Source organism: Cololabis saira, chromosome 4 (genome assembly GCF_033807715.1).
Source record: "Cololabis saira isolate AMF1-May2022 chromosome 4, fColSai1.1, whole genome shotgun sequence".
Classification (NCBI taxonomy): Eukaryota; Metazoa; Chordata; class Actinopteri; order Beloniformes; family Belonidae; genus Cololabis; species Cololabis saira.
This window is the reverse complement of record NC_084590.1, coordinates 48,068,535-48,083,766: the sequence shown is the minus strand read 5'-3', so window position 1 is coordinate 48,083,766 and position 15,232 is coordinate 48,068,535. Positions and strand designations below refer to the sequence as shown.

General features: G+C 41.2%; 1 protein-coding gene across 1 annotated transcript in view; it reads right to left on the bottom strand.

Moving 5' to 3' along the window:
- Positions 1 to 15,232, bottom strand: part of LOC133442589 (zinc finger protein 665-like) — a 40,578-nt gene that overhangs the window by 19,937 nt on the left and 5,409 nt on the right. The window contains exons 2-3 of the mRNA XM_061720597.1: positions 10,262 to 11,120; positions 8,893 to 9,034 (exon numbers count right to left, since the gene is read on the bottom strand). Coding sequence (XP_061576581.1) covers positions 8,893 to 9,034; positions 10,262 to 11,120 — 1,001 coding nt within the window. The remainder of the gene's footprint in view (positions 1 to 8,892; positions 9,035 to 10,261; positions 11,121 to 15,232) is intronic.

The window sequence follows — 15,232 nt, the reverse complement described above, 5'->3', positions numbered from 1 at the left end:
GTTTTAAAAAACCTTATATTTCATATTTATTTTAATATTATGAATGTGTTTTTATTGTGTGGTTGATTTTTTATGTTTACGTTTTGATGAGCTGCTGGACGGTTGAATTTCCCTCTGGGGATGAATAAAGTTCTATCTATCTATCTATCTATCTATCTCCAGCATTGCTTTTGCTTGCTCGCATTTAGCTGCAAGATCTGCTTCTGCATCTGCTCGTTTTGAGGCTCTAGAAATGACTGACAAGTTATCTTCCCTTTCATCAAAAACAGTCTCGGTGTTAGTTCCGCCAAAGATCGACCCATGATCATCTCGATTTGAAATCATTCTCACTCTTTGTTTCTCAGTTTCAGGGTTAAAGGTGTTTTGATCAAGGCCTCTGTCCAGTCGTCTACTCACGAGGTCAGCGATCTCTGTAGTCAGCGTATTACAAGAATCCATTTTCTGTATAATGTCAGGAGTATTAAGAGAGTTTCGCAGGAGTGGTCCGTAATTTTGGCTTACTCGATCATATCCACCTTGAACTTGTTTGTTTATATCTTCCAAATCCTCCCTGACACAGAATTTCTTTAGCTTTGTCCTGGCTTCTTTAGCCATCTGCTTCCAGGATTCATAAGCCTTTATGAATGCCGTTATGTGCCATTTAGCTCCTGCTTCACGCATTTGTTTACCCTTTTCTGTGAGCTGCCGCTCACGGCCACTAGGGGTCGGTTCTTGTGCGTCATTAGGCTTTTCATTTTGATTTCCCTCTATTGCGGCCGTTGTTAATCCAAAAAAAAGGGGCCGCGAGGGACTAAGCAGGGGAGGAAACACTGTGACGCGCTTGTATAAAGAATTCAGTTCCACTCCAATTATGCGTCTGAACATTTATTCTTTTCTTTGCTTGCACGTAAAAATAATCCAGGTACCAGTTCCCAAGACAACATTTGCGTGCGTGAGTGCGTGATTGCGTGATTGCGGTCAACAGAAAAATATCACCTCCTCGAGCTCACCCCCTCTCTGTCAAACCCTGACCAGGTGAAGGTAATCAAAGAAATACTATCAGCTGTTACCGCCCATGCCCCGGTGAACACGCCCACCACCCAAAGTGTCAATGAAATGTGCAGGTGCAATACGAGACCGTGAACATAAAAGCAGAGGAGAATTATGGCTCCTACACCCTCCTTTGATGACATTTAATATGATTGATCACTTGACTTGACTAAATGCAAAATAATGAACTATAATATGAATGTAGCTCAGGTTACGATTTAAGCATTAAAACCCCCTACAGAAATGTATTACCAAAAACAAAACCGAATCATGTAGTCTGAGGAGAATTAAGCTCACTATTTAACATTCAATAGGCTAAATCTTTACCATAGACTACGATTTAATCCAAAAATTATTAACATCGGATTTCACAAGGTCAGCATATCAGTTAACTGCTCATCATTTACATAGACCGTCCATATAAAATCAAGTTTCAATCACAAACATTTGAATATTTTCACGTGGCAAACACATTCAAAATATCATTAAGCAATTGTTACATTTGTTTTCTGAAAGTCCATTCCACCCTTTTCAGTCCGTTTGGGAATAATCCTTTTCAAGGTTCAGTTCATCGGGTGCGTTTATTAAACACCGTCTCTCACCATGGGTTCGCTGCTCACGCCGTTGACGTTTCACTCACCACGCCGAGTTTTCACTGTAGCAGACCTTGGATTTGAAGAAAGGTAGAGAGTCTCGACTGATGCGTAAGGTTTGTTTTATTGAAGTCGCATCCAGAATCATGCCGACAGAGTCCTTACGACACCGTGAAAACTATATAGGAAAAGGATACAAACAATTTATAAAACTAGTTTCCACAGTGCGTATAGAAAACTCATAAATGAAACAGTTCTTAATTTAATAATACAATGTTAAAAACATACACAACTATATCGAATTGTCAAAGGAAACAACCAGAAAACAAAAACAAACATCGTACCTCGCTGCGCTCTCCAAGGAATGCGAAACAAACTGGTTTCCTCTCGCACAAACAGAGCAGACCCTGAAAAGGTGATTGTCTGTTCATCACCATCAACACCAAAAAAGTATGGACTGACCGGCACAGAGCCACAGATGACAAAAAGGGACCCAATCCTGTATGAAAGCCCAGGGAAGTTTTAAGGTTTACCCGGCTGTCAGAAGCCAGCTGATCATCAACAGCTGGAGCCGCCCCCCGGACCTTTTAAATAATGTGGGCGGATTTCCGGTCAATTTACATACAAATCATATTAAATACAATATATACACAAAAGAAATTACAATTTTAAGACACATCCAAAGAATAATCAACTGAAATTATACTCATAACAAATCCCATGTTTATCATAAAGAAAAATGTATCAACTAAACAAATTGGCCCAATACGGTCCTTTACAGATATTGTGAATAAATTCAAAAACAAAACATCAACTGACTATAATGAAATAGACATGAAAATAGTAAAAAAAAAAAAGGTTTTGGACGGGATTTCCAAACCTCTGACGCATATTTTTAACTTATCATTACAAACTGGTCAATTCCCCAATGGCATGAAAATAGCTAAAGTTTTGCCGTTGTACAAAACTGGAGACAAACACCACTTCACAAATTACAGACCTGTTTCTCTTCTCCCACAATCCTCAAAAATGTTGGAAAAACTATTTAATAACAGATTAGACAATTTCATAGATAAACACAATTTACTCTGTGTTTCAGTATGGATTCCGAAAAACCCGAACAACAGCACAAGCTTTAACTGAACTCATTGAAGGAACCACAAATTCCATAGATGAAAAGAAATACGCAGTTGGTTTATTCATTGATCTAAAAAAAGCTTTCGATACAATAAATCATGAAATATTATTCAATAAACTGGAACTATATGGGATTAGGGGGTGTGCATTACAGTGGTTTAGAAGCTACTTAAAGAACAGGAAACAATTTGTGAAGATGGGAGAAAATCAGTCACAATGTTTGGACATTGAGTGTGGAGTCCCCCAGGGGTCAGTGTTGGCTCCTGAACTGTTTATCTAGGGAGGATTTTTTGTGCCAAAATTAAATAAATAAATACATCATTAATGAATTAAAATTGGAATTAAATATATAATTAATTAATTAAATGTGTCATTAAATAATTAAAATTAGAATTAAATATGTCATTAATTAATTTAAATACAATTCATTTTAAGTAAAAAAAATATATTTATTATTTCAGCATAATTAATTAGTTAATGACACATTTAATTAATGATTTTGTGTTGCGTGTGAATCATGAAATGTAAAACTGCATTTAATTAATTAGTGACACATTTAATTAATGATTTCGTGTTGCTGCGTGTGAATCATGAAATGTAAAACTGTCAGTTTCACTCGTCAAACTCAGTGGGCGGGACTAACGCGAATCTAGTGGAATCCACTGCTTTGGTCTGAAACTGGAGGTAGAAGAGGAGCCTTTCTAAACATGACAGCTGTGAGTTGCGTGTTGTAGAGAGTTGCGTGATGCAGCAGCAGGTATCTGCTGTGACGGAGCCGCTGGAGCCAGAGGAGTTCTGCTCAGAGCGTCTTCAATTAAACTCGCTGCTTCTCTCAGCAGCTCTGGGCAGGATTTTGACATTTTGTACACCTTGCTGTACCAACATTTGTGGTTAGAGAAGAGTCTTCAGTGGTTGCCAATAAACTTTTGGAGTAGAGTAAAAATTTTAGAGTAGAGTAAAAATTTTGGAGTAGAGTAAAACATTTGGAGTAGAGTATCCAAACCAATGTAGAGGTGAATATCGCCACCTAGTTTATGGTAATGTGTTCACAACATGGATGTATGGTTCACAAGCCCTGCAACAATCCATTATGTGGATTCGATTTGCCTTGACTTGATGTGCAGGGGAACCAATGAGGTGTTTGGAATCCGCCCACTGAGTTTGACGAGTGAAACTGACAGTTTTACATTTCATGATTCACACGCAGCAACACAAAATCATTAATTAAATGTGTCATTAATTAATTAAATGCTGAAATAATAAATATATTTTTTTACTTAAAATGAATTGTATTTTAATTAATTAATGACATATTTAATTATAATTTTGATTAATTAATGACACATTTAATTGATTAATGATGTATTTAATTCCCATTTTAATTAATTAATGAGGTATTTATTTATTTAATTTTGGCACAAAAAATCCTCCATACTTTGCAACCTTTCAATCTTTTCAGCAAAAGCCTTAGCAGTTAGTGTTACAACACGTTTTTCATTCTTCCTTTGCATACCGATGCCATCAGTGTTAATGTTCCTTTCAGCCAATTGCGCAATAGCCTCCACAGGCTTGTCCACGGTTTCACGCGCATCCATGATTTCCCCCACACGAGAGCTGCCCGACGTGGCTGAGGGGATAAGCTCTGCGACCAACACTCAGATTTTAACATTGGGGGAGCAAAACCGCAAGCTGGATGCAATTCTTGAGCAGAATCGCAGGCTAGCAGCGGTTTTTGAGCTCAGTGGCAAGATGGAGAAGACCTTGGAGAAGTTGGAAGCTCACACACGCACTTGCTGATAACCACACCTCCCTCATTCTCAACGCCCCCCCCTCTTATCAGCCCCCACAACACAGTCAGGGTTTTATAAATACTTTGCAGTTGGATGTCCATCTTGATTGGATCTTGTTCTGCTTCCGTAAAAACCGGGCTTGTCGGGCAATGTCTGCATTTTTCTTTGTTAAGTGTTTGTTCAAATAAACATTTGTTCCTCTCAGTTTCCGCCCCTGCTTGAGCACTGCTGTTTTCTGCTTTCTATTTACCAGTGGAATAATAATGGCAGGTTTGTGGTTTTTATCTCTCCGGGGGAGAGGATGACAGGCCTCAATATCATTGCTGTCCACAGTTATCTCTTTTCTATCCAGGAATGTGATCACCTGCTGCTCCAGTGAGTCCAAGTCAGGCTTGGTGACTTCTTCATCTCTCGATACAGCCCTGGCATATGAGCGAGGCTTTGTGTCCAGTCCACTGACAATCAGGTCATTCATCCTGGAGTATTGTTCAAGTTCTGACACCCGGCATTCTAACATGGATATCTATTCATCCTTTTCAGCGTTTTTTCTTTTTAATTCCTTAATTTCTTCCATCAAGTTTATTATCACTTTAAGTTGTTTGGAGATGTTTGCTATTTCTTCTTACAAGAAGTTTAAAGATTTCTTTATTTCCTCTACTTCCTCGTCTGTGGTTGCTGGCTTTTTTGGTGGCATCCTGATATTTAACAATATTAAAACAAATTAAACAACACTGACCCAATGGTTGCGACTTCTGTAAAAAAGCATTTAGCCAATTGTGCAAGTTCTCCCACGTAAAAAGATAAGAAGCCTGTAATTTTCATCATAGGTACCACTTGAACCATGAGAGACAGAATGGGGGGAAAGAATCCAGGAAATCACATTGTAGGATTTTTACTGAATTAATTGGTAAATTCCTCAGTAAAATAAGAATTTGGTCACCTACAAACAAGCAAGATTTCCGGCTGTCAAAAACACCTGTCCACAACCTCAAACAGTCACACGCCAAACTCTACTATGGCCATAACCAAAGAGCTGTCAAAGGACGTTAGAAACTAAATTGTAGCCCTGCACCAGGCTGGGAAGACTGAATCTGCAATAGGTAACAGCTTGGTGTGAAGAAATGAACTGTGGGAGCAATTATTAGAAAATAGAACAAATACAAGACACTGATAATCTCCCTCCATCTGGGGCTCCGTGCAAGATCTTACTCCGTGGGGTAAAAATGATCACCAAAACGGTGAGTAAAGATCCCAGAACCACACGGGGACCTAGTGAATGACCTGCAGAGAGCTGGGACCAGAGTAACAAAGGAACCATCAGTAACACACTACGATCAGGGACTCAGATCCTGCAGGGCCAGACGTTCCCCTGCTGAAGACAGGACATGTCCAGGCCCGTCTGAAGTTTGCTAGAGAGCATTTGGATGATGCAGAAGAGGATTGGGAGAATGTTACATGGTCAGATGAAACCAAAATTCAACTTTTTGGTGGAAACACAACTTGTCGTGTTTGGAGAAAGAAAGCTGAGTTGCATCCAAATAACATCATACCTACTGTGAAGCATGGGGGTGGAAACATCATGCTTTGGGGATGTTTTTCTGCAAAAGCATCAGGACGACTGATCCGTTTAAGGAAAACAATGAATGGGGCCATGTATGGTGTGATTTTGAGTAAAAACCTCCTTCCATCAGCAGGGCATTGAAGATGAAACGTGGCTGGGTCTTTCAGCAGGACGATGATCCAAACACATCGCCCGGGCAACGAAGGAGTGGCTTCATAAGAAACATTTCAAGGTCCTGGAGTGGCCTAGCCAGTCTCCAGATCTCAACCCCATAGAAAATCTTTGGAGGGAGTTGAAAGTCCGTGTTGCCCAGCGACAGCCCCAAAACATCACTGCTCTAGAGGAGATCTGCATGGAGGAATGGACCAATCACTGCTCTAGAGGAGATCTGCATGGAGGAACGGACCAATCACTGCTCTAGAGGAGATCTGCATGGAGGAACGGACCAATCACTGCTCTAGAGGAGATCTGCATGGAGGAACGGACCAATCACTGCTCTAGAGGAGATCATGGAGGAATGGACCAATCACTGCTCTAGAGGAGATCTGCAGGGAGGAACGGACCAATCACTGCTCTAGAGGAGATCTGCATGGAGGAACGGACCAATCACTGCTCTAGAGGAGATCTGCATGGAGGAACGGACCAAAATACCAGCAACAGTGTAGAAAACCTTGTGAAGACTGACAGAAAACGTTTGACCTCTGTCATTGCCAACAAAGGGTATAAGAATTAGTATAGTATAATTATAGTATAATTAGTATTGAGATGAACTTTTGTTATTGACCAAATACTTATTTTCCATTATAATTTGCTAATATATTCTTTAAAAATCAGACAATGTGATTGTCAGTTGATTTTTTTTTGTCAGTCTGTCTCTGTGATGAAAATTACAGGTCTCTTTTATCTTTTTAAGTGGGAGAATTTGCACAACTGGGGCCTCATTTACAAAGAGTGTGTGGATTTCAACGTTGGTCCGTGTGTGGAATTCTTGCGTATGCAAAAAAAAAAAATTCAGATGTTCAAAACTGTGCATACGCCCAAATCCATGCACGTTTCTTTGAACATCACAATCAACGTGGAGTCGAGTGCACATACAGTTCTGTGAAGAGTTGTGGGTTTATTATGTTCATAAAGTTTTGTGAATGTTAATATTTAGCGTTAGTGCATCATTACACTCTTTTTTTTTTTTCTTGTTTGTAATTTAAGAACAGACACCAGAACTTAAGTTGGTGGGACGAAAAACAGCTCCTTGTTCCGTTTTACTGTCATGCGTATGATATACTAACGGATTAAGCCCAATGTACACGTGTATTGAGTCTCATAGTTCGCATTGTGGATGTTCGTGATCACCTCTGTGTAACAGTGTGAACATAAACTCATATTTAAAACATGAAGCATCACGATCGGATTCCTCCACTCGGATTGTTGCAGCCGCAGGAGGAGAGACCGGTCTAACACTTTCTATAGTCCTGCAGCCGACTCCATATAAGACTCTGAAAGTAGCCCAAACATTCAATAAAAACTTTATTCATATATTGCTGATTCACATCAGTTCGTACCAACCAACCTTTCAGTGACATGTTAGTTTTAATTTAAAAGACAACTTTAGAGAACCGGTTCTTTAATGTTTGTCTGCTCAGACGTAGTTATTGATGTTTTAGGATCTTACTTTTATCTCAAGTAGTCGTCCCATTCGGTCGTCATGGTGACAGATGTCCGACCTGTCAGCAGCTCCAGCTGAAAGCATCATGTTGGTCTGAACCGGAGCAGCTGGTCCAGTTCAGGGCAGAGATCCAGAAGATCCTCTTGGTACCTGAACCAGCTGATGGTCCAGTCTTAGTCCTGGACCAGCAGGTCTACGTGGTCCCTGAAGACTCACTACTGATCCTGCATCAGCAGGTTTCCTCTAACAGAACCAAGGCTGACATTGTGATTGACAGGTTACATCTTTGTGCTCCTACCTTTATATGTTCATGTGGTTTATTGTGAGATTGTTGCAGTTCCACTCGTGTGTAACTTACCTGGTGTTGTGCCACAGGGTAGCTTAGCTGTCCAGTTATCAGAGGGTTATTAAAATTGTATTCAACAATTATTATTAATTAATAAAGTCGACTATTTACCAAATTGAATTATCAAAATGATAATAATCCTCGTAGGGGCACCACCTGGGCCTTAACCAGGAAAATGATAACTTTTAACAGCAGAAATCAGTCTCGTAAATTAGGGATTATTCCACCAGAATAACCAGAAGGTTCTATTACTCCTGGTGAATAATGTTGAAGGCTCTTAAAGAGTTTGGTACTGGCTCTGTCAAACAGTCAATGTGACCAAAATTGTATGAAACACAAACAACTCCTCATTAAAAATCAATCAGAATTTATTTACATACGGGTACCAAAGCAGATGTAAATAAATACCCAAAATAAATCCTGATGGCACACTACGATAAACAAAAACCATTAACTAACAAGAAAAACAACAACTATAAAAATGAAATGAAAGTTAAATGCATGGACTCAAACAATAATAAACACTATCAAACAAAACAGGTTCAAACAACGTGGCTGCAGTGTTTAAAGATGGCAGGACTCTGGTATTTTAAAGATGGACGCGTCCTCGCCACGTGCAACTAGACCGGATGGCAAACGCGGGCGTTTCAAACGTGAATGACTGGAAGAAAATGGCGACTACAACATAACGAACACAATGATGATGATGTATGCAGTAATCTCAGTTCTGAACCGCTCTAAGTTTTAATGATCACCAGGGCTCATGAGCTCACGCCTCCTCGGAATCCGGGTCGGGCAGCTGCGGGCTTTGTCGACTGCGGGTCACGGTCTGCGATGATGTCACCAGCACCTCACTTGTGATTGGATGCGCGCTGCTTTTAGGCACCGCCCCCAAAGCATGCTGGTCTTGTAGTTCTGGACAAGGCGGCCATTTTAGGAGGCTGGTCGGGGTTGAACCGACTTTTAAAGTTGAAATACACGTTCACAAAATGTTCACAAACATTTATAAGTTCAGAGTTCACTTGATCACTGGACGTAGCACACCACTGGTGATGTGGGGACTGTCATGTCCTTCACTTGTGGTATTGAACTTATTGTTGAGGTCATGTTTCCTCATATTCTGGACTTCACTGCATCACCAGTGAGTGTCGCCAACGGACAAAACCTCAGAAATTGCCAAAAACAGTGGATTTAACATCAAAATATCAAGAAATGTTAAAAGGGGCAAATTTAGCAAAGCATTCGAGGAATCGATCCTGAAATTTCAGCTCTCAAGGACAAATGGTTGATTACATATATAATACATACACAGGAGTTAGCCAGTCGGAGGAACATCTTCCTAGCTCACATCAGGAATATACAGTGACTGCTGGGTATTTCCTTCTTGGAGACTCTACTTATACTTTGCAGGACTGGCTCTTGAAACCATTCCATGACACTGGACGACTGACAGCAGAACAGTCTGCGTTTAAGCACAAAGTCAACGGAGCACGAGTGGTTGTGGAAGATAAATTCAGCAGGTTGCCTTCTGTGATGTCCGACTGGTGAAATGAATGGTGATGACTTCCTGTCCACTGCATAATCTGTGAAAGTCATGGAAAGACGTAAGAAACATCATAGGATGTACCTGTAGCAGCAACACTTCAGCCAGTGGTGGCAGTGGCTCGGGGTGGAGAGGAGGAAGGCAGAGATGTTAGAGATGCGCTAATGCAGTATTTGTGGAATAGTTCATACTATAGTTAGATTACATTCTGTATCTCAGTATGGTGTAACAATAAAGTTGTGCTTTTTGCAGATATATGGATTTTGTCCATCCCTCTTCATCCACTTGATGTGGGACTGGTTAGCGGGGGCAGCAGTCTGAGCAGAGATGTCCAGACTTCCCTCACCCCACACATTTCCTCCAGCTCTTCTGGGGGGATCCAGAGACGTTCCCAGGTCAGCCAAAAGACATTCCCTCCGGTGTGTCCTGGATCTTCTCCTGGTGGGACATGCCAGGAACACCTTCCCAGGAGGTGTCCAGGGGGCATCATATGTTAGTCTTTCGAGTTTTGGTATGATGTCTGATTATTTTGCTTTTTGTGCTGAGGTGTTTTTTGCAATTCCACACTTCACACTGATCACATCTTTAGAGTTTATCACTCGTGTGAGTACGTTGGTGTCTCTTTAGGTGACTTGATGTGGTAAAAGCTGCCCCACACTGTTCACATCTGAACGGTTTATCTCCAGTGTGAATACGTTGGTGAGTATTTAGATAACTTGATGTGATAAAAGCTGCTCCACACTGATCACATCTGAACGGTTTATCTCCAGTGTGAATACGTTGGTGAATCTTTAGATAACTTTGTTGAGTAAAAGCTGCTCCACACTGATCACAAGTGAACGGTTTATCTCCAGTGTGAATACGTTGGTGAATCTTTAGATAACTTGATGTGGTATAAGCTGCTCCACACTGATCACATCTGAACGGTTTATCTCCAGTGTGAATACGTTGGTGAGTCCTTAGATTATCTTTTGTGGTAAAAGCGGCTCCACACTGATCACAAGTGAACGGTTTATCTCCAGTGTGAATACGTTGGTGAGTCCTTAGATGACTTTGTTGGGTAAAAGCTGCTCCACACTGTTCACAAGTGAACGGTTTATCTCCAGTGTGAATAAATTGGTGAGTACTTAGATGATCTTGTCTGGTAAAAGCTGCTCCACACTGATCACATCTGAACGGTTTATCTCCAGTGTGAATACGTTGGTGTCTCTTTAGCTTTCCTGACTCAGCAAAAGCTGCTCCACACTGATCACAACTGAACGGTTTATCTCCAGTGTGAATACGTTGGTGAGTCATTAGATTATCTTGTCTGGTAAAAGCTGCTCCACACTGATCACAAGTGAACGGTTTATCTCCAGTGTGAATCATCTTATGTTTTCTCAGACCTGATGAAGTGGTGAGGACTTTCTTGCAGTGATCACAGCGATAACTAGTGGGTCTCTCTTTGCCTTTATGTTTCTGTAAGGACAAAGAAGAAGAATTAAATCATCTTGTTGGCTGACTCTCAAAAGCTTTTCAGTTTCTATAAAGTGCTGTCTGTCTAAAGTGCTGTCATTGACAGCCAGAGACCTTCAGATGAAACATCTCAGTACGTCAAATCAAAAGTGTAAATGGTTAAAGCTACTAACACGAAAACCATCAAAATAGTTCATTAATAGGGATGGGTATTGATAAGATATTCCAACCATTTTCTATCCTGCTTAACGATTCGGTTTTTATCGATTCCCTTATCAATTCTCATTTGGGAAAAGAGAGACAACAAAAAGTTGATTAGCATCACCAATATAAAATAAATATTCTCCTATAGAAATGAACAAATACAACATGCATCATTCTCTGGCAATTCCACGATTCCAAAATGTTTCTAAAAAGAAAAAAATAAATAAATAAATTAATTAATAAAATTGTCCTTTTTAAAGGATATATGAACTGAGCAGTCAAAAATAAAGCCAGTAAGCCAGTGACAAATACAACCAAGGCAGAGTCCTCTTCCTGCACGGTGTAGTGTTGCTGTAGCTTTTGCAGGATGGGTAAAATCTCACCATAGGTCGCACTTTTGTCACTGGAGACTGCCAGTGTAAAGGTGTAATGCTTTTGCATGAGCAGCACAAACTCCTCTGCTATTCTTAAGTCCTCATTTTATCAAGGAGCTGCATGTGTTTGGGTGGCTCTGAGGGGTAACATACACAACTTAAATTATTATGTAGTATTGTGCTTTTCATTTGATCATGATCTAATAATTTACATGCAAACATTTCTATGTTGCCTGCAATATGAAGTATCTTACTGAGCACGTTTTGCTTCTCCTTAAAGGTATTCTATGCAACAAATCCCTGATCCCTGATCAGCTAGCAAGATTTGAAAGAGGCACCTCTAAGCCCCCCCCATTCGGTCCGAATGATATGGATTGGTCCAGGTCCAGGAAGGGAAAGAACCAATCAGATGTCTTCATTTTAAACCACGTCCCCCCGCCCTGTCCCATGCGCGCACTCGCTTCTCGCTTCCAGCCCGACGTGTTCACTTCCCATGGTCCTCCTGGGCTCACAGTGTCCCAGTGTAACCCCCTCCCTCCCTTCGGCCACGGACCCCAGTATATAGATATTATGTACCGGTAGTTATTTCCAGAGCGGGTCGGTCCCGCTGTGTGTGACCGGGGAGCGGGAGCCGTTAGTCCGCTGCAGCAGCAGCAGCAGCAGCAGCGAGCGGGGACACGTGAACAGCCGTGAACAGCCGCAGCAGCTCCAGCTCGGAAGCAGCTCGGAAGCTGCTCGGCGAGAGCGGAGAGCGCCGGTGCACAGAGCACAGAGCAACAGAGACGGCACCGCAGCGCGCTGCCGTGCCGTCTCTGTTGCCGCTCTAGGAAGTTGCATAGAATAACTTTAAGGACCACTTTTGCCAGTCCCACACTTTCGCCAGTGTGGGACCTCTTCATCCATACAAATCACCAAGCGAATTCTTGCTGGCCAGTTGGAAATTGCAGTGCAGTTATACAGCTTCCTGTCCTCATATAGATTTATTGTTGACCAGTTTAATGTTTTTTTCTTTTTTTTTTTAAAGTAATATTTGTTCTCTAGACTTGTAAAGTCTAGAACTATTTCTTCAAACTTTTGACCATCCCTGCCAAGCCAAAAAAAAACCACTGAAGGAAGTCATGAGGAACCTTTTGGGGTGAAGTTTGCCAGAAACTTTGGAATTTCAAGATTCCCCCAACAGGTCAAGGAAAAAAACGCACCCTACGGTCAGTGTTTTTAGATACGACCCCATTATTATCACTGGATGATTAATGTTTGTTGAACCCTTTTGGACTTACCATAGAACAAGTCCATCTAAGCATATTTTTACATTTTTGCATAGGATACTGCCATTTTATTGAGTATTTTTATTTCCTATACATCAAAACAACCCATATAAGCCAATTTTAATAATCTGTATGCTGCAAGTCCATATTAACTAAATAAATTGACAAAAAGTGCAAATAACTAACAAAAAAATTTTAATCGTTTTTTAATTTTACACATATTTTTCTAAATACAGAGATCCCATAGCTAGATCCCTCAAAATTGTCAATGGATAAAAGTAACACAGAAGCCTTTCAAACGACAGGAAATTTATTTGGAATGAATTTATACTTTAGTTTCTGAGATATATCATTTTACATATCGCGTTTAGATATCGCGTCTTCATCTGGCACTGAATTCAGCTTTGCTCACGGTAAACCGTTTCGCGCACACAGACTTTGGTGGATCCATAATATGTTTGTGTGTGGGCTTGTATAGTGAGTATGTACTGCTCGTATGGTGTGTGTGTGGGTTGTAGCTGAGTAATCTTTTGTGAAAATCTCTGATAAAAAGCACAAACAAGAACGCAAATTCAAACAGACTAGTTTCCCAGGGGAAAGACGTCACCTCCCTTTTTGCGGGAAGTGGCATTAAAAAAATGCTGTGAAAAAATACAACCTGATGACACGCTCACAACGTGATGATGTACTGTATGTGTCAACTTATGTCAACGTAGGACATGCTGTGAACACATACCGGATCGATAAATAACCCCCCATGTCAATTATGAAGATTTCTGTGTGCGCAATTTTACTGGATCATTATGTGATTTTTCCAAACGATTTAATGGATCAAGACAGAAAACTGGGACACACGAAATGCAAGATATGCAAGTGAAACTCTTCCTGTTTAACAGGCAAAAAGAATTAAAGAGAATTAAAGGGTTAACAGGCATTGGGCAATGTAAACGCAAGGCGTGTTATTTCCTCCCTGGTCCCTGAGGAGGAGTTATGGGGAGGGAAAAGGACTCGGGAGGCATTATCGAGGGGTACTTCCTAACGTGACAGCCCACTGTCTGTTTGGTTGGTCTTGCTGGCTTCACCACCATCAGAAGAGTTGACTGATGCAGGAGATGGAGCAGGTGGCAGATCAATGCTGAATAACAGGATTTACATAGCAACTTTTCCCCAAATCATGTTGCACAAATATAACCAGCAGACTCCTTTGCCACTCCTGCTGTTGTGTTTGTTGAACACAAATAACTTCTTTATGTGTTTCTTAAGTTGTGACCCGAGTGTCATGTTATACAAAGGTCTGTCATTTTAGTAGGCAGTTGCAGTTGACGGCTCTGCAATAAGCTGATTTATGACTTTGTGGATGAGAACCTTGCAGACATCACTGTCTTGTTATTAATGAATCCCTCCCCCGACCCACCACCCTGTGTTAGTTTTGTTTACATTAGACCTGATGTGGGGTTAAGTGTAACCTCAGAGGTGAGTTTTTTTCAGGGCAGCCCAACAGCCCACGCCTCACCATTCAGTGTAAAAAGGACAGGTTACAACATAGATTCCAGCATTAAAAGTGGGATATTTACCAATTTAAAAAGAATTATAAATGGAAATGGCTTTACTTTTACTTGGTACAGCTGAGCTGCATTCAGTGAAATTAATGTCTAATGCCTTATTGAGGATTAATGTACCCATTACTATCTGTAAAGTATGATGGAAATTTACCAATGACACCTACAGTATGTAACCAATTCAGATTACCGTATTTTCACGACCATTCGGCACCCACCTAAAAGGCCCCGTCTACAGACACGGAGCAGAACACACACATAAGCACACAAGTGTGCATATTTAAAAATAAAGTGGGAGAAAAACCTAGTTTGATTGTATTTTATTTCAGTTTTTACATTAATCAACCGGCCGCATGTCTTGGACACTCGGGTGAAGAGAGGGGCTGAGCTGTCAACTGATCACCACCTGGTGGTGAGTTGGATGCGCTGGCGGAGGAGGAGGTTGGACAGACCGGGCAGACCCAAACGGATTGTGAGGATCTGTTGGGAACGTCTGGCCGAGCCCTCTGTCAGGGACATCTTCAACTCCCACCTCCGGGAGAGCTTCTCTCAGATCCCGGGGGAGGCGGGGGGCATTGAGTCCGAGTGGATCATGTTCTCTGCCTCCATTGTCGACGCGGCGGCTCGAAGTTGTGGTCGCAAGGTCTCCGGTGCCTGTCGTGGCGGCAATCCTAGAACCCGGTGGTGGACACCGGAAGTACAGGATGCCGTCA